Genomic DNA, 23861 nt, shown 5'->3' with positions numbered 1-23861 from the left:
GAAATAAATAGACACTCTCTGAGTACAGGCGTATTTTGTCTGTTTGCAAATTAATTTCAACTAACAATTGAATGCATGAAAGAAGGTGACTTTTTCTCTTACTCTCTAAAAGCAATGACTCTACACACACATTCTGAGCTCTACTCAATTTAATGGCCCAATCTGAAACATCCAAAGGACAGAAGTATTGTATAACCTATCTATCTATCTATCTATCTATCTATCTATCTATCTATCTATCTATCTATCTATCTATCTATCTATCTATCTATCTATCTATCTATCTATCTATCTATCTATCTATAATTAGTGAGCTAATCAGAAAAAAAAGTTAACGGTATGGCAGTAGCTTATAGCAGGCCTATTATATTTACATTAACATCAATAACATTAATGTATTCCTATTTTAAAATTAATATGAATACATTTTTATTAACAAACAGCCTAAAGGAAATAGAAACAGCTGATTAAGTCACTGAAAATAGAGAAAGTGTAAAGTCACATGAGAAAGAGATATGATAGGCAACTTTATAATTTACTTTTGCTCTGAGCGCATCAGCTAGTGAACTGGAATCATCATAGATACAAAGTTATACAGTAGGCGATGGCTCTGTGATTCTTTCTCTTCTTTTAAATCCTCATGGGTTGTAATGAGAGATTTTATATTAATCTTCCCCATAATCTATGAGCTTACTGAGTGTATTAGGTAGATCATTCTGCTAGTGTACATGATTGGCAAATCAGGGATTTAAAATGTGTCAATAGTCACTCGCTCAAAAAAATAAAAAATCTTCAGCCATAAACTATTTAGTTGTTTTGACTCACTGGGGCAATGGCAGCTGCTGTCTCCACTGGATGATAACAGAGACTGGGAAACCAATCTCTGCCGGTTGATTACAATGTAAACAAAATGTGCTGCATAGTTCACCAAGTTCGTAGTTTAATGCAACCAAAGATTATGATTACAAGGGAACACAGATCTGGAAAATAGATTGAAAGCTATTCACCCCCTGACATTAAATGAACTGCAAAGAAGATTCAGATGCTTACTATTACTGCATCAATCAGTTTGGTCATTTAAAGAAGTTCAGTTCCTTGAACTTAAAACAATGTTTTGGATTACTGACTACCTGACAGAGAGACTGCAGTGCCTGGGACTGGATGGACCTCTGTCTGATTAGGTGATGTGCAGCACTGGAGCATCACAGAGGACTGTGCGGTCTCCATTGAGTTGTACAGATTTTCAGTCCAACTTCAGGTCATAGCACCTATAGAAATGCTGATTATTCTGCACTGCTTTGACAGGAGAAGCACTACAGAGCTGTCTCGTCAGAGCAATCTGAATATGCTTTATTTTGAAAGTCTGATCCCTACACTAAACCCCAAAATAGATTCCTTTTGAAATTTATTATATTGGATCTGCTGGAGCTCTGATTTTCCTCCCTACTGTGATCTAATGCCCTCCTGATGATAGAACGCAATCCGGGACATTGAGCTGAAAACCCCAGTCAGGAGAGCCAGCATAAACTATTTGCCAATGTTAATGTTTGAAGATGAGAACTACAAACAAATTGCATCCAGCATCTGTTAAAACAGCAAGGATTCATAGTGAAAGAGTCTGGGTGCTGAAGTGGCCTGGCTGCATTCCAAACCTTCCACTAGCTGAAAACATTTGGCGCAACATGAAATCAAAAATACAACAATGAACACCCTGGACTGCTGAACTGCTCAAATCCCCTATCAAACATCAATGGTAAACCATTCCTCACCCAAAAGTCCATCAATGGGTCTCCTCACTTCCCAGATGGTTATGGGCTGTGGTTAAGAGAACAAAGGATGCTACGCAGTGGTTATAAGATGTTTTGGTGCCATCAAATTCAAAATAAAACTTTCCCCCCCTTAAAATGTTACAATGTCTTAATTGAAACATTCGATTATGTTCCATTATGAATAAATTGTGTCCCAACTTTTTTGGGGTTGTTAAGTAGACTAAAATATTAAAAATCTATGCAACCCCATTACATAGTAATACATACTTTAAGTATAATTCCATACAGTTTTATTATATTTTTTTATTGAGACAAACACACAAATATGGCTTCCTGCTTAAACATAAGGATTGTTTTAAGTTAGTGTGGCAGCAGATACGAGAGTGTCAATATCCTGAATTGCTTTGGATGTCCTTTGAAGAGCTTCAGCAACATAGTTGTCATTTAATGGCTCACAAGTGACGTCTGCAGGTCTTTCCTCCTCATCTGCATGTGCTTTTCCACTTCTCAGCACGTGACTGTTCTCCAGCAGAACTGGGCAAAGGATGTTAAAGAGCACACAGAGAAACCCTCAATACAGACATCAATGTTCATGTCAGCATCCCGTTGTATCTTGATCTTAGCACTGAAGGATACAGGTGAATCGCTTTATCTTCTCAAGCTCTGCAGCAACGAGCTCTGATCTAAAATGAACAGGAGGTCAAATGAACAGTACACACAAACTGTTAACACCTTTAATTTTATAACAAAATATCAACAGAGTGACCAGAAAAACACAACTTACAAACTGCCTGCTTCCTCTGTCACACTCATGCGTTGCTCAGCAGGCACAGAAATGGACACCATTTCTTCAAACGCTGCTGGTTTACAAAAATATCCATCCTGCAAACAGAAAGAGATTCAGTAACTGGCAGTGCACAAGCTTAAATGGTGTAAGTGTAGGTATCCACAGGTGTAACAGGAGGTACTACTACTTCGAGCTCTTGCAAGCAGCTGGGTAAGGCTGGACACTTCAGTGACTTCAAGGCCTGGTTGTAGCAAGCCAGGATCCTGTAAAACAGTTATGCGATGGGTGAAGACCGGAAAAAATTAAAAGTCCTTTAACTCACCAGACTGCGATGAAGAGGGGGCAGCTTACCTGCTTGCACGACTCACAATAGAGCAAACAGAGTAGGCCTGTCCAAGCACATCAGGTGGAAGGTTGTTTAAATGGTAGGTTACCTCTTTGACCTGTGGTAAAGATGGGCTAAATTTGTAAGATGTTTTTTAAATGTATTGGTTAATCTCTTATTATAAAATTTAAAGTTTACCCGCCCTGACTGGAGTTCAGTTTTGTGATGCGTAAAATAAGAGTTAAGGTTGCGGTTAGAGCGGATGACTGATCCATCCCCTGGGGAAACCTCAACAGCTGAGACAGATCCACTCAGTATCCTACACAGCAGACATGAAGGTAAACACACTATTCTGGTGTAGATTTATGGACCATCTCCCACACTCTATACTGTACAACAATGATTTTTTTATCATGAGTATGAAAATTGAAGATATCAGAGAACCTTTGGTGTTAGACTGAATCAACAGGAAGGATGCTTCTGCTCTGATTTATTGTTTTGCTTTCAGGCAACTGATGAGGCACAGAAGACTTGAAAAATGACAGCTATAAGTTGTCAGGACTATTTTTAATAAATAAATACATTCAAGCACTTTTCTGGTATTTTCAAAGTGAATCTTCAAGCCTTTAATAATAATAATAATAATAATAATAATAATAATAATGGATTGCATTTATATAGCGCTTTTTGGGGACCCTCAAAGCGCTGTACAATTCCACTATTCGTTCACTCTCACATTCATACACTGGTGAAGGCAGCTACAGTTGTAGCCACAGCTGCCCTGGGGCAGACTGACAGAGGTGAGGCTGCCATATTGTGCCATCGGCCCCTCTGGCCAACACCAGTAGGCGGTAGGTGAAGTGTCTTGCCCAAAGACACAACGACCAAGACTGATAAGACGAACACCCAACTCTTGAGCCACGATCGCCCACAGCACCTTAAAGTTGTGAAATAAATAATAAATGTTCGTCACTCTCCTGGAAGAGATTGCAAAAACAAGATACCACTCAAAAAAAAGAAAAAAGAAAAACTAAAGAGAGCTCTTATCTTGGATTTTTTTGACCTGTTGCCCTCAAGTCGACATTTTGATTAACAAATTACCTCTCCTTCACTTCAGATTTGGTGCTAAATGCTTAAAAGCCTACTATACCAAACCTACTATAGTACAGAAGATGTTTTGGTATTATCTAGGTAACATCACATTAGGGCTGGGCCATATCGTACCGTTCACGGTAATACCGGTATAATGTTGGGCAACGATAAGAAAATGAAATATCGCGATAGAATATGGGTAAAACGCGCATGCGCAGTGCCTTTGTTTTCATACGCACATGGCAGAAAAAGCATGGCGGCAACGGAGAATAAGAAGGGCGAAAGCGGATCGTTGAATGAAACAGATGAACCAGAATTGGCTGCTGCAACTTCAGTGGTGTGGAACTGGTTAAGCTTTCATCCCTCAGATACACAATAAAGCACTATTTTTGGTAGAGCATGCTAGCGGGCCGTCGTTATTACCGTGTTTTTTTTGGAAAATACGGCACACTTGAAATCAATCCTTTGATTTTTCTAAAAATCAACAGTGTCCCTTATCATCCCGTGTGCCTTATGTATGAATTCTGGTTGTGTTTACTGACCTTGAAATGATTTTATGTGGTACACAGCGCTCGAAAATCTGTCAAATATTTCACTTTGCTAAGCTACAAACCTGCACCGCTTGATGGATTGTCGGAGCATTACCGCTACCGTAGGCAGGAGCCTCACGGGGTGATAAGTACTGTGCTTCAACATAATATTACGGTATTGAGTGTATAACCTCTTTTTAAGTTTTGTGGATATTACACATGGTTATGCTGAGGATATGTCAACCAATTTCCACTGGAAATGCCTTTTGGTTAAACTGTCAGCAAGGAATTTGCATTTCGACTGTTAAATTTATATATAACAACTGTGCTTTGCCTGCACCAGTGTGTGAGCGTGAATGAATAGTGGAATTGTAAAGCGCTTTGGGTGCCTAGAAAAGCGCTATATAAATACAATCCATTGTTAGTGTCAGTTATATCGTAATCGCAAATTTACAAATGTATATCTTGATAAATATTTTTGATCATATCGCCCTGCTCTACATCACATGATATGAAAAGTGATGTCAAAGTGATCTATTTATACCATTGGAGCCTCACACACTCAGCTGTAGACCAGACGCTAGTTAGGTTTGCGAGGATTAGTGCTCAGGCCTCAGAGCAAAGATTCTGAGCTAACAACATAAATATTAGTGACATTAGAATGGCCCATAAGCTGTCAAACACAATAACAACAGAGTTTCTCTCTGGTTAATCCAGTCTAACATCAACCATCATTCAGAGCTTTTTTTTTTAACAGTGGCCTTAAGAGATCAAACACATTGCCACTTAAGAAAACACCAATGAAAATAAACATTCTACAAAAGTTAAGTTAGTTAGTTAAGTCTTCTTAACTTGCAGTGCGTTTGACCTTTCAGGGCCACCGTAATTTATGCCCTGAAGACCTGCACAGTTACCTGTAAGTGACTCCCTGACACCACACTACCTTTACCATCTCAGTCGGAAGGTCTGTGTGTTCTTCTTTGGCCAGGGGATCTTTAACCTTCCACCTTAAATACACAAGTACGGAAGCTTAAATCAGCCACTGAACAATATTGAAATGGTTTACAAAATGCTTGTTTTTAAATCTACAAACCTGTGCCGATGAGGCGTTGGACACGTGAGAGGCAGCGCCTGAGGAACACGGGACCTTCTGTCTTCACAGGATATGTCCAATTTGTTTATTGTCTTGTCTGATTGGTTCGAACTGCTAGCTCCTCTATCCGCTACATCTTTAGCTTTAGAGAAACGAGCTCCCCAGTGATGGCGAGCCACGGAAAGAGGGTAGGCCCATTTGGGAGCAACTGCACAGCATGAATGATGCTGGACCACTGTGGTGGACTGGTACACCTGTTCAGGCTGGAAAGAGAAGAAAAATCAATCATCCTATCAGACTTTAGATACATTGGCATTATTATTATTAGAAGGAAGTACTACCTTTTGGTGCCCATCGCTGATCATCTGAGGAGAACAAGACCTCGGTCTGGTCAGCATTGTCCTCATGTTTCTTCTTCCGTGCCGGACCACTTCGGTGTGATCACTGGTATTATCGGGTATTGGACTGCTCGCTTGCTCTTGTCTGCCGTAGCTATCATCTCTGCTCACTTGCTGCACACTGCGGTGCTGATTACGAGCAGAACTGAGGCTGCACATGAACTCCACTGTGAATTCTTCACCGGAGGATGACAGCACCAACACTGCATGTCCCTCCTCTGACCTGACGATGGTCTCGCCTCCAAGTCCGAATTCAGCCAGAGAGGCTGACACCTCTGGCCAATGTACAGCTGAATCAATGCTGAAAAAAGGCTGTATGAGGAAGTGCAGAACATACAAAGAGAGAGTAATTACACTGCCCATAGTCTAAGGGAGTAACACAGTGACTAGCAACCAGTTCTTTATACCTTTTTGTTCTCAGCAGAGATAAGTTCATGTGGCAGATATGGTTGACGGGCATACTTATTTCTAAATGCCAGTGCAGCCAACATCAGCTTCTGTAATAAAAACAAGTGACGTAATCACGTTGAAGAAAGTCAGATGAAGGCAACACGAGAGGCACAAAAGCAATACAGTTGTTTTTATAGAAAACCTCATACGTAGTGCCGATACCTTGTATGTGCTGATGGTGAACCTGGTCCTCTGTCGGACTTTCTCAGCGGGCTGCAGTGGATGTCGGCGGGAGTCTGAGGCTTTCACCAGCAGGAATTCAGAACCGCACGGCGACAGCTGTAACCGCGCTCCGTTCCTATACCGGATATCTACCGACTCATCCTCGTACATGATCATCAACACGGCACTCTCGTCGGTTTCCATCGTAAAAAGGAGCCCGTTGCTGCGACCGCGCCTATAATCAAAACATTATGACGTTGTTACGTCATCAGGTGGAGACGCTTACTATTGGCGCGCATATCGTGTGAGACCGGAAGTGTCTTTTCTAAAAGTAAATAAATAAACCCACATTATTATTATTATTATTATTATTATTATTATTATTATTATTATTATTATTATTATTATTATTATTATATAAAAAACACATCTAAAATAAATTGACCAGAATTACCGAATTATGCATGACACTGATATTTATATTAAACCCGGTTATGTGGAAGTGGAACAACTGGGCCGCACTTTGAGCCAGAGATATCTAAAGGTGATTTTTTTTTTTTTTCAAAAACCATTTTAATGTGTGTGGTAATGGGGGAAAAACACCAGTACTCTTTTAATGTCAATATGAATGACATTTATTAATGTATTCTTAGATCATAAGATCCTTAGAGAACAAGTGGAGAGCCTGAATGCGACCAAAAATGAGCTGGGTGTGGATGACGACACACTGCAGCAATGGGTGGCCGATGTGTAGAAATGGGCTGAAGGTGAGTCTCAATATAATGCACTCATGTATAACAATAGGACCCACCATGGCCTCATTAAAGAACTTAAGGTAGAATTAAGATCTTTCTGACAGTGTCAACAAACAATGAAAAATAAGCCTTGTAAAAGCAGAATTTATGGTAGAGTTGTTGCGTTTCATCAAATTGGATAGAACCTGGGTTGAAATGATGTTGTACTAGTTGGTTTTATAAACCTGAACACCAACATACTTGTTATCTAATGATAATGCAGCACATGAAGGCTACAGATGTCTTATAATGAATGTCATCAAGTCAGTGATTACAGAGTCCACTGTAGTTTGGTGACTGTTACTCATCCTGTATTCTGATTAATATTCCTCTCACTTAGAAAGTGATCAAACTGATGGCAGCCTTGGAGCGTTGCAGGCACGAATAGAGGAGCTTGTCGTCATCATCAGAGTGCGAACACAAAGTCTTTACAGACAAAATGGTACGTCCCAGTTTCTTTGAAATGGACCGTTTGATACTTAGTTTGTACAGCTACTTTGTAAACAGAATAAAATCAGCTCCAGGTTTGTTTGAGCTGGATGTGATTTGTTCTAGCAAACAAATTGATGAGTGTAGATTAAAATGTAACTATATACATTATGTGAAGGTGTGAATTTTTTATGATTATTTACAGATGGCAACAAGAGGCGACACAGAATTCGCAAGGTCATCTTAGTTGAGAAGAAACGCTTGGCGGCGGCTGCTGCTGATGACTACAACAAGCTCGCTGAACCAACAAAGCAAATCGTATCCAGTGATGCCCTCATGCAGACCGACATTTGGCCCTGGCAGAGCACAAGTGAACGTAAGCTCTTGATTTCTAAATATCCTTTTTAAACAAACTCCCAGTATCTGAGCAGTAGTTGAATGTTTTGTTCTTGAATCATAATATGCTACTATGTTTTCCCATCTGATATTGTTAAACCGTAGCTGCTGCTGACCTCCGGACAAAGAGAAAGGTCTTTGAGAAGGTGATGGCTGTGAGGCGCCTGAGAGAGGAGGAGATGATCCTTTGCAGGGAGATGCGGCATCACTGGAAAGTGTTGCGAATGTGATCTGTGGTGTTGGGGACAATCTCCTCAGACTGTAAGCACATCTTTTATTTATTAATTTTTTGATGAATCGATTGAAAATAAGAGCAGATGCTAAAGTCTTACTAGATCTTTTACCTATATCTAGATTGCTAGCTAACACTGCCTTCTCCCTTTAAAAAAAAAGTTTAATGACAGGATCCTAATTCCTTGTGTTTATGAGGTGAGGGTTTTTTTGTTTGTTTGTTTGTTTTTTGCTTTACTCATATTTATTTGTTTTGTTCTTTTTACAGCCTCCTTTGTTGGCATGTCGGAGGATGCACAGAAGGGACTCTGTAGCCTGGTTTTAAAAAAAGAAAGAAAGAAGTGAACTGAAAGCTGAAATGCTCAAAGTAAAGGACGTGTACAAGAGAATCCTCAGCCACCAACCACTCCTGGAAATGGACTCGGAGGAGGAGGAAGACATTCCAGACGATGCCACTGAGAGTGATTTGAGCACTTCTGATGAAGACTGATTGTGTCATCATTGATGTTATGTTTGGTAAAATAAAAAGTTAATCACATCTCTGTTTAATGTGATTTTTCAACAGACATTTTACATTTTGAGAAGAAAAATGGAATTTCCTTGGTGCAGTTGTTTACCCTGAATCATTCTTTCCCATCTAATTTAATGACTAGTGTACATGTTCAGATATGATAACACAATTTAATTTATGGGATGCTTTCTGGGCTGCTCAAATTATCACAAAATTTAAAAGCACCAGGCAGCACACTCACAAGTGCATTTTTTTGTTCAGTGTTTTGTCGAAGAAATCAACAAGTACAATTGAGATGTTTGCTGTAGTGGTGTTTGTTAAGAAGCATGCCAGCACACTGGTGAACTGACTGTCCCAGAATGCACCCGAGCCAGTGACTCGCCCCAGAGCAAATGAAATTGCTTATCTAGAAAGACAACCGTCATCAAAGAAGTAAAAGAGTAGGAAACGAATGGTAAGGGAAGGTACTGTGGGGTAGGAAAGAAAGGCCAGAGCTGTGCAAAATGACCTCCAGCAGGCCACAAATGTGCACGTCTGCTCAAACGGTCAGAAACTGACTCCATGAGGGTGTTATGAGGGCCCGACGTCCACAGGTGGGGGTTGTGCTTACAGCCCAACACTATGCCGGATGTTTGGCATTTGCCAGAGAACACAAAGATTGGCAACTTTGCTCCTCATGGATGAAGGCAGGTTCACACTGAGCACTTGTGACAGAGTCTGGAGACGCCGTGGAGAACCTTCTGCTGCCTGCAACATCCTCCAGCATGAGTTTGGCAGTGGGTCAGTTTTGGTGTGGGGTGGCATTTCTTTGGGGAGCTGCACAGCCCTCCATGTGTTCGGCAGAGGTAGCCTGACTGCCATTAGGTACTGAGATGAGATCCTCAGACCCCTTGTGAGACCATATGCTGGTGCGGTTGGCCCCGGTTTCCTCCTAATGCACGACAATCCTAGACCTCATGTGGCTGGAGTGTGTCAGCAGTTCCTGCAAGACGAAGGCATTGATGCTGTGGACTGGCCCGCCCATTCCCCAGACCTGAATCCAATTGAGGACATCTGGGACATCATGTCTCGCTCCATCCACCAACTGCACCACAAAATGTCCAGGAGTGGGCAGATGCTTTAGTCCTGGAGTCTGGGTGGAGATCCATCAGGAGAGCATCTGCCACTTCATCAGGAGCATGCCCAGGTGTTGTAGGGAGGTCATACAGGCATATGGAGGCCACACAGACTAGTGAGCCCCATTTTGACATGTTTTAAGGACACTACATAAAACCAGATTAATGATTCTGTATTGCACTGATCAAGGAACCAACCCAATAGGAGCTAAAGGAATCCTCTTGACATTACTTCACTCAGTAAGTTTATGTTATGTTTAATGTGCATTTTCTTCATCAGTTTAGAACATAACATGTTAGCGCTCCCTGGTCCTTTTTGGAGACAGATCCTGAGACAGCAGGCAACTATGGAGAACTCGTGTCAGCTGTGGTAATTAAGGAATACTTTGATTTAATATTGAATTCATGACAACTATCCTCAGGCACATATTCCTGGATATATATAATGACATAAGTAAACTCCCATTTTAGAAACATTGCCTTCTTTGATCTGACTTATTGCCTCAGACTTTGGCCCCGTGTCCCCAAAACGACAGAAAATCCATGACACAGAGTAAGAGGCCTTTATCATGTTATAAGTGAGAGAGTTTGGTGTAACAGTGGTTGAACATGGCAAATCAATCCACAACATTTTGCCAGATAGCTTCATCCCAAAAAAGATAAACATTCTTCAAAAACAAAAGTTTGTGAATATTTCCAGTATTGCCAGGCCTAAACCAACCTGTTAAACTTATCAAATTATTGTCATAGATACGAACCTATTGATTGAAACAGAATCATTGAATCATCATCCAAGATCACTGTTACTGTTCAGATTATTTTATCTCTTATTTTCCTCTAGAATGTTTTGAAAATCAGCATTTGATCACCAGACTTTTTAAAAGTTTATTTTGATCCTATTGTTTACGTGTGTAATTGCATTTGTATTGAAATTATGACAGGAAAACCCTCAATCAAATTGTATCTTTGATATCTAATAATAATATTAACAATAATGTTACATATGTAATATGTACACAATAATAATGTGCAAACAAACAAGAAAAATAACAAAAAATGTCAATTTTTTTCTAATACCCTGTGTATATATATATTTAAAAACCACATATGACCACAACTCCAAATGTGCAATTGTCACTGCATCTAAACATGACATATTACAAAAAGGTAGAAACATAATATGCAATATGTTCTGAAGCTGGTACTGGTGCAGTTAACTTTGCTTTAGGCTCCCATACACAGTAGGTGTTACTTACTATACGTGCAGTGCAGTATTACTTTAACTTGTAATATGTTATAATAAGCAAGTCACTTCTATATTTATGAGGATGTAGACAATAATGTTGGCTGATATGTAAAACTATGAGATATCGAGTGCAGGGAAGATATTGATCGATCAGATTCATGAATGTGTTAGGTACTTAAGCCACAATTAGAGAGTGAAACAGAGACTGACACTGGTTGAAATGTATAGTAAATATTTTATTTTGAACTTTTATGCTGAACTACAAACTGTGAACTGTGCGATCTCTGCGACCTGTGGTGCCTGGTTTACTGTGTGTAAAACTGCGCAGGTTCCCATGTGTCATCCCACACTTTGCCACTGTCAGGAGAAAAACATAACAAAAAACAACGACAAGCACACACAAAATAGGATAATTTAGGTTGTGACATATGACAATTTTTTAGGATGAAATATCTTCTATATTCATGTCATGCTTTATACACCTTCATTGTAATATAAATCAAGTCAGAGAGTAATAATATATGTAGTAGATGTCAAGCAGGACCACAGCAGCAGCCACGATCCATCGGAACCTGCTGGATGAGAGAGCACAGAAACTCCAGGGAAGAAGTCTAGTTAGTAACATGCATGAACTGCATTACTGAGACATGTATGTTTACAGATGGTGAGGGAGAGGGGGAGAGTTTTCAGTAAAAGGAGACGTGACTGCATCTTCAACCAATACTGAGCCTGCATAACCCTGAAAGAGACAGACAGAGAGGGGGGGGGGACACTAACCCCCAGCAGTCTGGTCCTATTACAGCATAACTAAGGGCTGAGCTGAACCAGCCCTAACTATAAGCTCTATAAAGAAGTAAAGTCTTATGCCTACTCTTAAAAGTGTTGACCATGTCCACCTCCAAAACTCATAATGGACTTTGGAGGTGGACAGCTATCAAGCTCCTCACAGAAGAGGAGCTCGATAGCTAAAAGCTCCCAATTTACTTTAGTCCAAATACATGAATTCAAATTGAGGTGATAACTATTTATCAACAATATGAATGTCTGTTCCCGTCCAACAAAGTTGTTACTACATACCATGTTGAGCAGGGTTTCCACTTGACTTTAACTTCTTCTTTTTCCTAAAAAACATGATAAACAAACAATTAATTAAGAAAGACATGCAAGTTGCATACAAAAAGGAGCTTATAAACATTTGTGTACTATTGAATGGCTCAATATATTATACAATTAGTTTACAAAAACATAAGAACCACTACAATGCTTGTACTGCCAGCATCGAGTGCATGTCAGCAAAGCAACACTGCTTACATTGTGGCTCACAAGCAAAACTAACTGAAGCAGATGTTACTGAATGGGAAGGAGCACCTCCACATCAATCACTCCTTCTGAGCATGATGTCAGGAGGACTTTAAAGAACGTAAACATCAGGAAGGCAGCACGACCAGGTCGTATCAGGTGGTATGTTCTTATTTAATGTCCTATTTGGAGCGAAATACAGACTCAGTGGCTGAATTAGTGTAGATTCATCAAATACAAAAGCTTATAGATAGTCAGTCAGGCACAGTTCAAATCCGGGAAGTCCAAAGACGCAAACAAATCTGCACAACAGCAGGCTAAATTACTTACATTTACAACTCTCCTGTCTACTATCTCTTCATATATTCATATGTTTCGTACATTTACAGTACCATAACATCTAACCTTTCCTTGTCCTTTTGTTTTGTTTGGGACATCCGAGGTGTACACCGTAGAAATTGAGGGAGATGCAGGATGTGGAGATGGAGAGGAGGATGCAGGAGGAAGCAGAGACGAAGAGGAGGATGCAGGAGGAAGCAGAGATGGAGAGGACAGAGAGGAAGATGCAGGAGGAAGCAGAGATGAAGAGGAGGATGCAGGAGGAAGCAGAGATGGAGAGGAAGATGCAGGAGGAAGCAGAGATGGAGAGGAGGATGCAGGAGGAAGCAGAGACGGAGAGGAGGATGCAGGAGGAAGCAGAGACGGAGAGGAGGATGCAGGAGAAAGCAGAGATGGAGAGGAGGATGCAGGAGAAAGCAGAGATGGAGAGGAGGATGCAGGAGAAAGCAGAGATGAAGAGGAGGATGCAGGAGGAAGCAGAGATGGAGAGGAGGATGCAGGAGAAAGCAGAGATGAAGAGGAGGATGCAGGAGGAAGCAGAGATGAAGAGGAGGATGCAGGAGAAAGCAGAGATGAAGAGAAGGATGCAGGAGGAAGCAGAGACGAAGAGGAGGATGCAGGAGGAAGCAGAGATGAAGAGGAGGATGCAGGAGGCTGAGAGAGGGAAGAGGAGGATGCAGGAGAAAGCAGAGACGGAGAGGAGGATGCAGGAGGAAGCAGAGATGAAGAGGAGGATGCAGGAGAAAGCAGAGATGAAGAGGAGGATGCAGGAGGAAGCAGAGATGAAGAGGAGGATGCAGGAGGAAGCAGAGATGAAGAGGAGGATGCAGGAGGAAGCAGAGATGGAGAGGACAGAGAGGAAGATGCAGGAGGAAGCAGAGATGAAGAGGAGGATGCAGGAGGAAGCAGAGATGAAGAGGAAGATGCAGGAGGAAGCAGAGATGGAGAGGAGGATGCAGGAGGAAGCAGAGACGGAGAGGAGGAAGCGGAGACGAAGAGAAGGATGCAGGAGGAAGCAGAGACGGAGAGGAGGATGCAGGAGGAAGCAGAGACGAAGAGGAGGATGCAGGAGAAAGCAGAGATGGAGAGGAGGATGCAGGAGAAAGCAGAGATGAAGAGGAGGATGCAGGAGGAAGCAGAGATGGAGAGGAGGATGCAGGAGAAAGCAGAGATGAAGAGGAGGATGCAGGAGAAAGCAGAGATGAAGAGGAGGATGCAGGAGGAAGCAGAGACGGAGAGGAGGATGCAGGAGGAAGCAGAGATGAAGAGGAGGATGCAGGAGGCTGAGAGAGGGAAGAGGAGGATGCAGGAGAAAGCAGAGACGGAGAGGAGGATGCAGGAGGAAGCAGAGATGAAGAGGAGGATGCAGGAGAAAGCAGAGATGAAGAGGAGGATGCAGGAGGAAGCAGAGATGAAGAGGAGGATGCAGGAGGAAGCAGAGATGAAGAGGAGGATGCAGGAGGAAGCAGAGATGGAGAGGAGGATACAGGAGAAAGCAGAGATGAAGAGGAGGATGCAGGAGGAAGCAGAGACGGAGAGGAGGATGCAGGAGGAAGCAGAGATGAAGAGGAGGATGCAGGAGGCTGACAGAGGGAAGATGTTGGTACAGGCTCTAAATGAAGAATAAATTCCTCGTTTAGAGCCTCTGGGTCTGGGACTGGTCCAGCATCGACACTGTCAGCAGAGGATGATCCAGCTGCTGGTGTAGAACTTTTAGCAGGAGGTGAAGCTTGTAATTCTGCAAAATTTTAAATATTAAATATTCATTAAAATGGGTTGAAAAAATGTACAGTACACATAAACACATAAGTAGTGATTTGCATGTTTTCAGTTAAGTTTTTACTAAAGTTACAACTTGTGAATATTGGCATCAAATATGTCATCTCACACACTCACTGACTCAAATCATTCAGTACAAGTGCCCTCTAGGGTAGTGTGACATCTGTAGTGCTTTTCTACATTGTACATTAATAAATTAATGAGTGTGACTATAAATCCAGATAGCTAATGACTTTTTTCCTCTGATGACACTACTTTCCTGACTTTGTAGTGCATAACATTTGACACTTCAAGCTAGTACTGTGACTTAGGAGTTTTGTACAATGGTGATGCTAACTACCTCAGGGAGGTAATCAGGTAACCTCTTAAGAAGTATATAAGTTATTTAAGAATCTTGGTGTTCATATTGGTAACATTATAACATTTGTTATACTAGAAAGTCTCGAAGAGAATTATCAGGTCTGGTTTTCGTGAAGATTTTTAAAATTACATTTGTATATACTTGAGTGTGAAAGACCATACTATACACACACACACATACAAAATTGTTCAGGTGGGTAACACCAGAGGTTCAGTATGGCTAGCTTTGGTGATGTGAACACCACATGGGGAGGTAATAAGGCATATATAACACTATTTTATGTTAGCAACAGGACATGTAGGGCAGCTGTCACCTCACAGCAAGAAGGTTACTGGTCTGAACCTTGGCTGAATAATAGAATAGAATAGAACAGAACAGAATAGAGTAGAGTAGAGTAGAATAGAATAGAATAGCTGGTGACTGTTAACTATCCTCATCCTCACCATCTTGTTTGTCTCTGTGTACCCCGTGGTGATCTGCCTTCTTATCTAGGGTGTACCATGAGTATCACCCAAAGACAGCTAGGATAGGCTACCTGATAAGGACACCTGGTTACAGATAATGGACAAAGCATAGTGTGATGATGTTATTCTGATGTGAATAACGTTTTTATTTATGCTCTTTTATAAATTAATATTTTATGTGTATATACATGTCTTGTTAGTTTCTTACTTCATGATATACAAGAAAACATTGACAACTGTGATTAATAAAGAATTGTCTAGCAGACCAACCACTTATTAGATCAGAACTTTTAAACTTACTGACAACTGGGCTGAATTAACCATCCTGCTCGCATTTCTGTTGTTTTTAACAGAGGCAGCCCAGTTACTGTTTTTAAACTGTTCTTGTTTTTTTTCAATCACTCCTTTACGTTCAGGCTGCCCAGGCATCCACTGCATGTCTTCCTGTTGCAGGTGTTTGGAGCCTGACAGGAAGGGCATGGTTTGGTTTTTGGCTTTGTCATTTCTGCAAATGAAAATGGAACATGTAGGGATCATTTCAGGTCTGTTTTGGTTAAATGATTACAAAAATAATTTATGACCAAAGAAATAACTTATATTACGAGGCAGTATTACACCATATTTAGAAAAAAAATCAATTACGAGATTAAAGTCATTAATATTGAGTTAATTACGTCAATAGGGTTAAAAAAAACTGAATTGATTACAGAAAAGATACATTGCTAAAATAGAGCAGTACTAACATTAGCTGGGTGGCCAAGCAAGTGTCTTACACATGAGAATACATCACCAAAAATAAAATTAAATAAACTTTTGCAGAAGTAGTTCTCTTGGTACACAGACTGCTCTGTGAAAACATTTCAAGTTTAATATCAGTTTAACATGCAAATTACCCACAGTTTATCACAACTTACTTAGCTAGGATCTGCCTCGTGTCGAGTCGAAAAATTCGCTGCAGGACCGTGAGTTGAAAGATACATTTACTACGACTCCCAAGATGCATTGCAGTAAGAACCATCCAATCGCCTTGCTTAAGATCTGTTGACATGTCGCTAAAGGCGCGCTGTAGATAAATATTGCAATTTGTAAAAAAATTAAATAAAAAAATAACATTTGCAATTTGTAATTACATAATTAAACACTGGGCCAGTTTATTTTCGTATTATCGCTGGTTATTATTTTAGAGTAAATAAAGGAATAACGGGTAGCACCAAGCTGTTGTTATCTTCATTTCCATAGCAACGGCGGTTGAGGATTATGGGTAGTGTGCAGTTACGGGATTAGTGACAGTGCGCCGTCTGCATTAATTGGTCTGATTGGTTGGAGCCGAGCGCATCCAAAACTATGGAGCCCCGCAGGGGACATGGGAGAAAAAAAATTAAGACGGACTTTTGCGAGATCTCGCAAAAGCTCCGTATAAATAGAATTACAAGAGCATATGTATATAAAAAAAAATAACAGTCATTATTGAAGTATCTGTTTATGGTTCAAAGAGTGGCAACCTGAGAAGAATTAGAAGGGGCACACTTGTGGAATGATGATGAATTAAAACTTAAATTAATATTTGTTTGTCTGTTTCAGAGCAAAGATAGGATTATCACTGTCTGCGAATCAGTCTATCTTATCTTCTAAAATTATTATCTTCATTTGTGTTTGTTTTGGCGAAATTTGATTATAAAGTGCCTACATATTTTTGTTCATTTTTGTGGACAATTTCTGCAAGTTAACAGTAGGTGGCACTAATGCGTCGCCTGGCTGCAATAAGACCACAGAAGCAGCAGTACAGCGGCGGTGGACTCGGGAGTTGGTTTCATCACATTACGTTCAGAGAAGATACTTTATCTAAATAAGCGACGCTACGCATTGCAATGGTTACACTGACAGTCTCTTTTGTCTTGGTAGACACGCCGGAGTTGCAATGAAGGTATTTTTTTCTTTACATAACCTTTGTTCCAATTATCTGTCTGATTAGCTTTTCGCTAGCACCAAACGGCTAACGCAAGCTTCAGGTCGCTGACGTTTCTGGGCTTGTGCTGGCTAAATACTCAAAACGGCCGGACAAACAGCCACTCTGGCACCTGTCACTCAACACTGATTTGACGTTAAGATTATTTAGTTACATTAGGTTTCCAGGTGAATATTGGTCTAGCTTTTTTTCTGCTTTTTTGTGACATTAGGTACCTTAAGTGCTTTTACTGTTGACATTTACTTTATCTATTCACATCTTGTGCTTTATGAACAGCTCGTACAAACCCCTTCTAGTAGTTTCATGTATTATAATCATGTATAATATGCACATATATGTGACCTTGTGGTGCTTGTGGTAACCGTGTATAAATTATACTGATGGGCCTTTGTGGCTGACATATTGTCAGTAAGAACAAGATGTTCTTCAGGATTCAACGTGAAGACACTAAATACTGAAGTAAAGGTGTTTTGTAAATGTCAGGCAGGGGCCTCTTCCATGTGGGCTTCATGCTGTGGTCTGCTGAATGAAGTCATGGGTACTGGGGCCGTCAGAGGCCAGCAGCCAGGGTTCGGGGCCGGTGCTGGACCCTTCAGATTTGCCCCCAGTGCGGGATATTCCACGTACCCGCCCACCAGCTCAGGGAGTCCCAGTCTTGTATGCAAGGCCTGTGGTCAGGCCTTCTCAGTCTTCAGGAGGAAGGTAGGTGCCTGGGTGTTCTGTCTAATACAAACATATTACCTGGTCTGATAAGGAGGAAACATATTAAATGAATTATTTAGACAGAAGTACTGTGGGCATGGAGAGTGTGCGTGCTTAGCTCATTTTCTCATGTGCATTTTTAATGGGTGTTCTTTTTTTTTCTTTTTTCTTTTTTTTTTTTTTTTTGAAGAAAAAAGCATGTAATTATAAAGGTTTAAACGAATTCAAATAGTTAAAAAGAGGCTAACTGGTTTTCTAGAGTGCTGACATGATGAATATTTATTTGTCCTGGGACAAAAAGGCACAAGTTGGGAGGCAGATGGACCAACATGCTAGTGCTCTAATATCTTCATGCTCAGGCTCTCACTCTGTCTGAACCCTCTGCACACCACCATGCCGGTCTAATCCCATATCTTGCATTTATTACTCTTTGATGTTTGTCACATGAAAGAAAGCACCTCCTGTCTCTGTCTGCATGGGAAGAGCAGATGTGAGTGATAGAAATGCAATAAAGCTCTGGTGGCATTCAGTGATTTATTAAATGGTTTTGGTATTTTTCCTGTTTTGACTGTAACAGCAATATTTATTATAAAATATATGTGCATATAAGGAGGAGAATGAGACGGGTTACATTTTTGTCTGTGACGTCTTCCTGCGATGAGATACCTTGCAGTAGCACATGGCGGAAGGTGTGCATAAATCACTAATTCCCTCATTTCCATCACCTTGTTTATCTTCCTCAGTATATTTGCTGCGACTGCAAGAAGAGCTTCTGCTCTCTGTGCTCCGTGCTTCAGGAGAATTTACGCATTTGTGCCACGTGTCATTTGCTGAAGGCGACGGCCTTTCAGCGGCCGCGGCTCATGCGTCTCAGAGTGAAGGACCTGCGTCAGTACTTGCTGCTGCGTAACATCCCCACCGACACCTGCAGGGAGAAGGAAGATCTGGTGGACTTGGTTCTCTGTCATCAAGGAATCGAGGAAGAGGAGGACCCCGACATGACCAGCCTTCAGTCGCGTTCCCTGTACACTCCAACCCCTTCTACCACACAGTCTGCCTCCGAGCTGTCTGCGTTCGCTGCCTCTCAGGAGGAAGCGCTCAGCAGGAGCGATAGCTCTGACACCAACCAGGTCAGAACCAGGTTAAACACATGTATGCAAATAACATACTCTCCAGACCTCTACAGATATTTATGTAGTAATACTTTTCTGTTGGTGCAACGCATACATTTCTAAGAAATTCACGTGAGTGTTTTCCAGAAAATGAGTCGGTTAGAGTTCACTGCTCATCCTTTCAGCTAAATTTGCACACCAACTAAATAAAAACAAATCAGGACTCTAGAAAGCAATAAAAGAAAGCAAATAAGCTAGAAGAGAGCCCAACCTCAAGCAGCCAGGAGCCACTATAAATACTTGTACCAGGCCTGATTATAGAGCAGTAAGCTTGTCTTTGAATGGAACGTACCAGGCATTGTTGTTTCCAGTGTATCAATGGGCTGGCTGAGGTCTGTCTAATCCTAATCTTCTGTTGGCGGCATGCTTCTTGTGTGCAGTGCATACGATGTTTGTTGTTGCCTTTCAGGATTTGGGAGACGGTACATCAGTGTCTCTTCTCAACTTGGATCCCAGTGAAGACACTCCTGAGGTCTTTCTATTTATTTTCCTTTTAATAAAAGTGAATTCATGCATTATTGCTGATAAAACTGTGGTGCAAGTATTAGAGAGCAGTGTGATGAATGCTTAGATGCTTTTGGGTGACTTGGGTTGAAAATCAATGAAAAGAATTTTATTCATCTAAGATCCCAGAAACAGTTCTGCTTACTTGGAGATATGAAAACTCAGTTATGCGTTCATGTTTGCAGACAGTTTAAAAAACAAACAAACAAATAAATTATAATGATTAACAAGAAGCAGAATATGATGAAAAAAGAGTATTGTGTGCATAATATTTCATTTAGTGGTGTTTCCTGTCCTGTAGGTTAGTCCTCAGACTCGACGTTGGGCCAGAGCATCCCTCTCAGACATCTCCAGTTTACGGGATATTGAGGGCCTGTCTGTCAGGCAGCTGAAAGAGATACTGGCCAGGAATTTTGTCAACTATTCAGGGTGCTGTGAGAAGTGGGAGCTGGTGGAGCGTGTCAGCAGACTTTACAGGGAGACTGAAGAGAACAGGAAATCATGTGGGTATTAACTTTCTTACTGTGTTTAAATCCTGTGGGGGGAGGGGGGGCTGTCAGCTCTAAAGCAGTCCTGTTTTTTTATTTCCTATAGAAATCATCTATAGTATATGAAATGTTTGTAATAGTTAAGATCTTTTGCACATAAACGTGGTCTTATCTTCATCTAAATAACAATCACAGACAAATGTGACTAAACTAATAAAACACAAACACTCATTTTGTCGCATCTTTATTAAAGACTCTGAATAGATACTCACAGTCCAGGCTGGAAGAGTTTATTAACCTCTGTGCTAATTACTTCTCTAAAAAGTCCAGTGTTCAGGTAATAGAGGATAGAGGTTACCTTTCAGGTTAGTAACCAGTCCTTGCATGTCTTTATTAAGTCTGCTGTTCTCAAGAACAAAAAGCGACTGGTGTGGTGCGAAGCATTAAGCAGCCTGCTCAGTCTCTCAGAAGGCTGAAATCTTTGGTCATGTGTAAATTTTGAGAAAAATCACTGAACAATAGGATACGATTAACGTAAACTACTACAGATCTTCTGGATATCCTAAAAGTTGTAGGACATTATTGTAGGATATGTTCAGCCAACAAAAGTTTAAGTGAACACAGCGGTATGTTTGGAGTGAAGAAAAGTCCTTCACACCTATCTGTGAAGCGCGGTCAGTGCACAGTGTAAAAGGTGGGCGTAGCTACCGTGATGTCATCTGTTTGTTTCTGATGTTGTGTTTTGAAGTCTTGAGATTTGTATTTTCATCCTTGCCATCTTTTTTTTTTTTTTTTTTTTTCATTTGAAAAAGAAATAAATACAAACTGATTTGATGAGGGTGGCTAGGCTAACAGTGAAAGTGCTTACTTATTAGCTAACAACTTGTCAATCACAAGCCGGCAGCACGACATCCATAATCCTGTTTTTTGGAATGTAGTATAACCAAGATTTACAAACTAAAGCTAATTTCTTATTCGGTATAATCCAAAATAAGTCACTGAGGCCCTGTCCTACAGACATCTAGAGGACCAGAAGTCTTTTTTTACAGCCATTGCTGTGAATAGGAGAAAATCAGAAGTCCTGACCTTAATTTAACTGAGATGACCTAAAGAAGAATCAAGATATTTTAGAATTACTGATGAACTGAAACCATTATGTAGGCGGCTTGAATCTAAATTCCTCCTGACAGTTGTGCAAGTCTCGAGCAGCTATAGGAAATGTTTAAAAAAGCTGTGGTTGCTTACAAAAACAGACTGTACCATTTAATAAACTGTAGAGTTAACCTTCTCCAGCCTGTACTGTGAGCCAGTAATAAAGATAATAAAGACAGTAGAAGTAGAGCTGTGTTTATAATTAATATCAGACCGCATTTTATCAGCAAGTTAAACATAGAAATCCAGCTAACTTCAAAGAGTTTACAAACCTTTTCAACTGCATCATGTTGTGTGGTCGAATGAAGTGTGTCAGTACATTTCATTTATTTCTCTTGCAGTGGAAAATGTGAGCAGCACTGTAACCACAGGTAAGTTTTCACCCAACTTCTGTGTGCAGTGTCCTAGATGTCATTGTTGGAACTACATCCTGTTTTTAACCACTGAAACTAAATATCTCTGCTTCCTCTGACAATATTATTTACTGCGAGTGCTATTGATAACTCACACAGGTAGGGTCATTTGAACGAGTTTTTCGTTTAGACTCCTGTTGATATGTCTCGCGCTTGCTTTACTCCTCCCTCATAAAGTGATGACCTTCCCCCCTCCCATCTGCAATGGTGCCATTGGAGGTAAGGCTTATACCTTGTGGTCACATGTTCCATCTATGAACCCATCTGCACCGCACCAGTGTTCGTTGTGAACCTGTTCTCATTTTCCATTCGACCCATTTCTTTGAAACATTTCCATACGTGGTTCTTCCTGTGAGGGGATATTGATGTTGCATTGAGGATGAAAGTTGAATGTTCATTTATCCCACTTAAGAAAATTGAAGATTGATTTTCATGGTGGAGCAATCTCCTTCATCTATTCGTGTGTGTGTGTGTGTGGAATATGTGAAGTAATTATATTGAAAACTGGAGTATGTCAGCCCTGTGTGTTCACTCTGAGCTTGCTTCTAGAGATCAAAATTGTGTGGTTGACATAGTAACATCTTGACACTTAGAAACTGCAGGGGTTGTTATTTTGCAGGCGATTGTGGGCATGACCTACCTCGATCAGACAAGGGTGCTTTGTGAAGCTTTGAGTATTCCAGTGCTCTCTTACCCTTTACTCATTGTGTGGTTATATCACTCTCTTTTCTCGCAGATGGGGAGAACTGTCCACTGACGATTCACGACGACAACCTCTGCAGGATCTGCATGGACGCTACGATCGACTGCGTCCTCCTGGAGTGTGGACACATGGTCACTTGCACCAAGTGCGGCAAGAGGATGAATGAATGCCCGATCTGCAGGCAGTACGTCGTGAGAGCTGTGCACGTCTTCAAATCCTAATGCACCTCTGCAGCACCACTGCACCTGCTTCAGACTGAAACTGTACCTTAACCTCAACAATGCAGCTCGTAACCTTCAAATCCCCAAAAGACTCAGTCTGTGGATGTTTGTATTCCCTGAGGTCTCACTTTATTTGCACAGTGAAATCTAAGAAATGTCTTTCTGAAGAATTTTGACTATTCGCTTTCACGAGTGGGCAGAGCGTAGGAACGTACCCTCCAGCAAGTCATTCCTCAAGTTAACATATCTTCCATATCTGTGTTTATTCTCAAATGTCTTAAATGTATTTCTTACAGTTTTTCAAAGCAAAGAATGTGCGGCACGAGCCGCGTGCAGTCTTGTTAAACAACGCTTCACCCTCAGATCTGCCTGTAAACTGTAGCTGGTTCTCTACTCTGCTGGGCATTCCTGAGAGCACCTCACTTAACAACTGCTGCAAGTGACTACATATCTTCATGAGGGCGAGGGCACATGCTGAAGCTCAACATAGGAGAGTGTGAACTAGGTGCCAAATAATGCGTCATGCCCTTATGCTTCTCACCTTTTTTTTTTTTCTTTTTTTTTCTCCCCCCTTCCTTCAGCTGTGAGGGTTAGTGTTGGATTGTTGATTCCTCAGCATGTTTGACCAGAAAGCACTTTTCTTCACAACTGTGTTGATCCACTACTCGCAAGCGACCTAATAGTAGCTGAGTTAATGCGTGCTTATCTTTGAGCTGCTTGAGTTCAAAGCCGCTGTGATTTTTCAGATGGAGTTGACATATAATTGTTCTGTTCACTTATTTTGTTACATAGCTACTTGTATGCATTACACATTTTAAATGATCACACAACGTCTGTCGTTACAGCAATAGCTAACCTCCGCTGTCACCTCTTGATTTGTCTCTTTAGTGGAGACAAAGTACGAAAACCGGTGCTAACTCATCCCACCACCTTCCCCAACCACCTCCCGCGGAACTGTTTTTTTTATTTT

General features: G+C 41.0%; 3 protein-coding genes and 2 long non-coding RNA genes across 8 annotated transcripts; 2 read left to right on the top strand and 3 right to left on the bottom strand.

Annotated features, from left to right (window-relative positions):
• Positions 1 to 2052: 2052 nt before the first annotated feature.
• lg12h5orf34 (linkage group 12 C5orf34 homolog) lies at positions 2053 to 6880 on the bottom strand. 2 transcript variants are annotated; one of them, XM_085425152.1, is made up of 11 exons: positions 6607 to 6880; positions 6402 to 6491; positions 5938 to 6306; positions 5597 to 5859; positions 5418 to 5510; positions 3080 to 3200; positions 2908 to 2999; positions 2741 to 2819; positions 2554 to 2651; positions 2406 to 2452; positions 2053 to 2303 (listed from the first exon to the last, which is right to left on the bottom strand). In XM_085425152.1, exons 1-11 carry the CDS (start codon positions 6808 to 6810, stop codon positions 2125 to 2127), a joined length of 1635 nt encoding a protein of 544 aa, XP_085281278.1. In that variant the 5' UTR covers positions 6811 to 6880; the 3' UTR covers positions 2053 to 2124. The 2 variants fall into 2 exon arrangements, with proteins under 2 accessions (XP_085281278.1, XP_085281279.1); XM_085425153.1 differs by having other exon boundaries at positions 2744 to 2819.
• Positions 6881 to 8046: 1166 nt separating this feature from the next.
• LOC146657215 (uncharacterized) lies at positions 8047 to 8904 on the top strand. The gene is made up of 3 exons (XR_014914162.1): positions 8047 to 8205; positions 8331 to 8486; positions 8725 to 8904. It is a non-coding gene; the product is annotated as an uncharacterized LOC146657215 (long non-coding RNA).
• Positions 8905 to 11543: 2639 nt separating this feature from the next.
• Positions 11544 to 14789, bottom strand: LOC146657214 (uncharacterized). The gene is made up of 3 exons (XM_085426774.1): positions 14757 to 14789; positions 13033 to 14640; positions 11544 to 12449 (listed from the first exon to the last, which is right to left on the bottom strand). Exons 1-3 carry the CDS (start codon positions 14787 to 14789, stop codon positions 12357 to 12359), a joined length of 1734 nt encoding a protein of 577 aa, XP_085282900.1. The 3' UTR covers positions 11544 to 12356.
• Positions 14790 to 15548: 759 nt separating this feature from the next.
• Positions 15549 to 16635, bottom strand: LOC146657213 (uncharacterized). Its single transcript, XR_014914040.1, has 3 exons — positions 16485 to 16635; positions 15871 to 16075; positions 15549 to 15654 (listed from the first exon to the last, which is right to left on the bottom strand). It is a non-coding gene; the product is annotated as an uncharacterized LOC146657213 (long non-coding RNA).
• Positions 16636 to 17344: 709 nt separating this feature from the next.
• LOC146657212 (E3 ubiquitin-protein ligase RNF34-like) lies at positions 17345 to 23102 on the top strand. Of its 3 annotated transcripts, XM_085425148.1 has the most exons (8): positions 17345 to 17494; positions 18020 to 18238; positions 18982 to 19368; positions 19820 to 19882; positions 20216 to 20417; positions 21896 to 21925; positions 22145 to 22186; positions 22704 to 23102. In XM_085425148.1, the coding sequence occupies exons 1-8, from the start codon at positions 17489 to 17491 to the stop codon at positions 22889 to 22891; spliced, it is 1137 nt and encodes a 378-aa protein (XP_085281274.1). In that variant the 5' UTR covers positions 17345 to 17488; the 3' UTR covers positions 22892 to 23102. The 3 variants fall into 3 exon arrangements, with proteins under 3 accessions (XP_085281274.1, XP_085281275.1, XP_085281276.1); XM_085425149.1 differs by lacking the exon at positions 22145 to 22186; XM_085425150.1 differs by lacking the exons at positions 21896 to 21925; positions 22145 to 22186.
• The last annotated feature ends 759 nt before the right edge of the window (positions 23103 to 23861 follow it).

This window comes from Rhamphochromis longiceps, linkage group LG12 (assembly GCF_057381845.1).
Source record: "Rhamphochromis longiceps isolate RC_006_pf linkage group LG12, R_longiceps_female_GT1.1, whole genome shotgun sequence".
NCBI lineage: Eukaryota > Metazoa > Chordata > Actinopteri > Cichliformes > Cichlidae > Rhamphochromis > Rhamphochromis longiceps.
The sequence above is the reverse complement of the archived record's forward strand: the minus strand, read 5'-3'. Positions and strand labels throughout refer to the sequence as shown.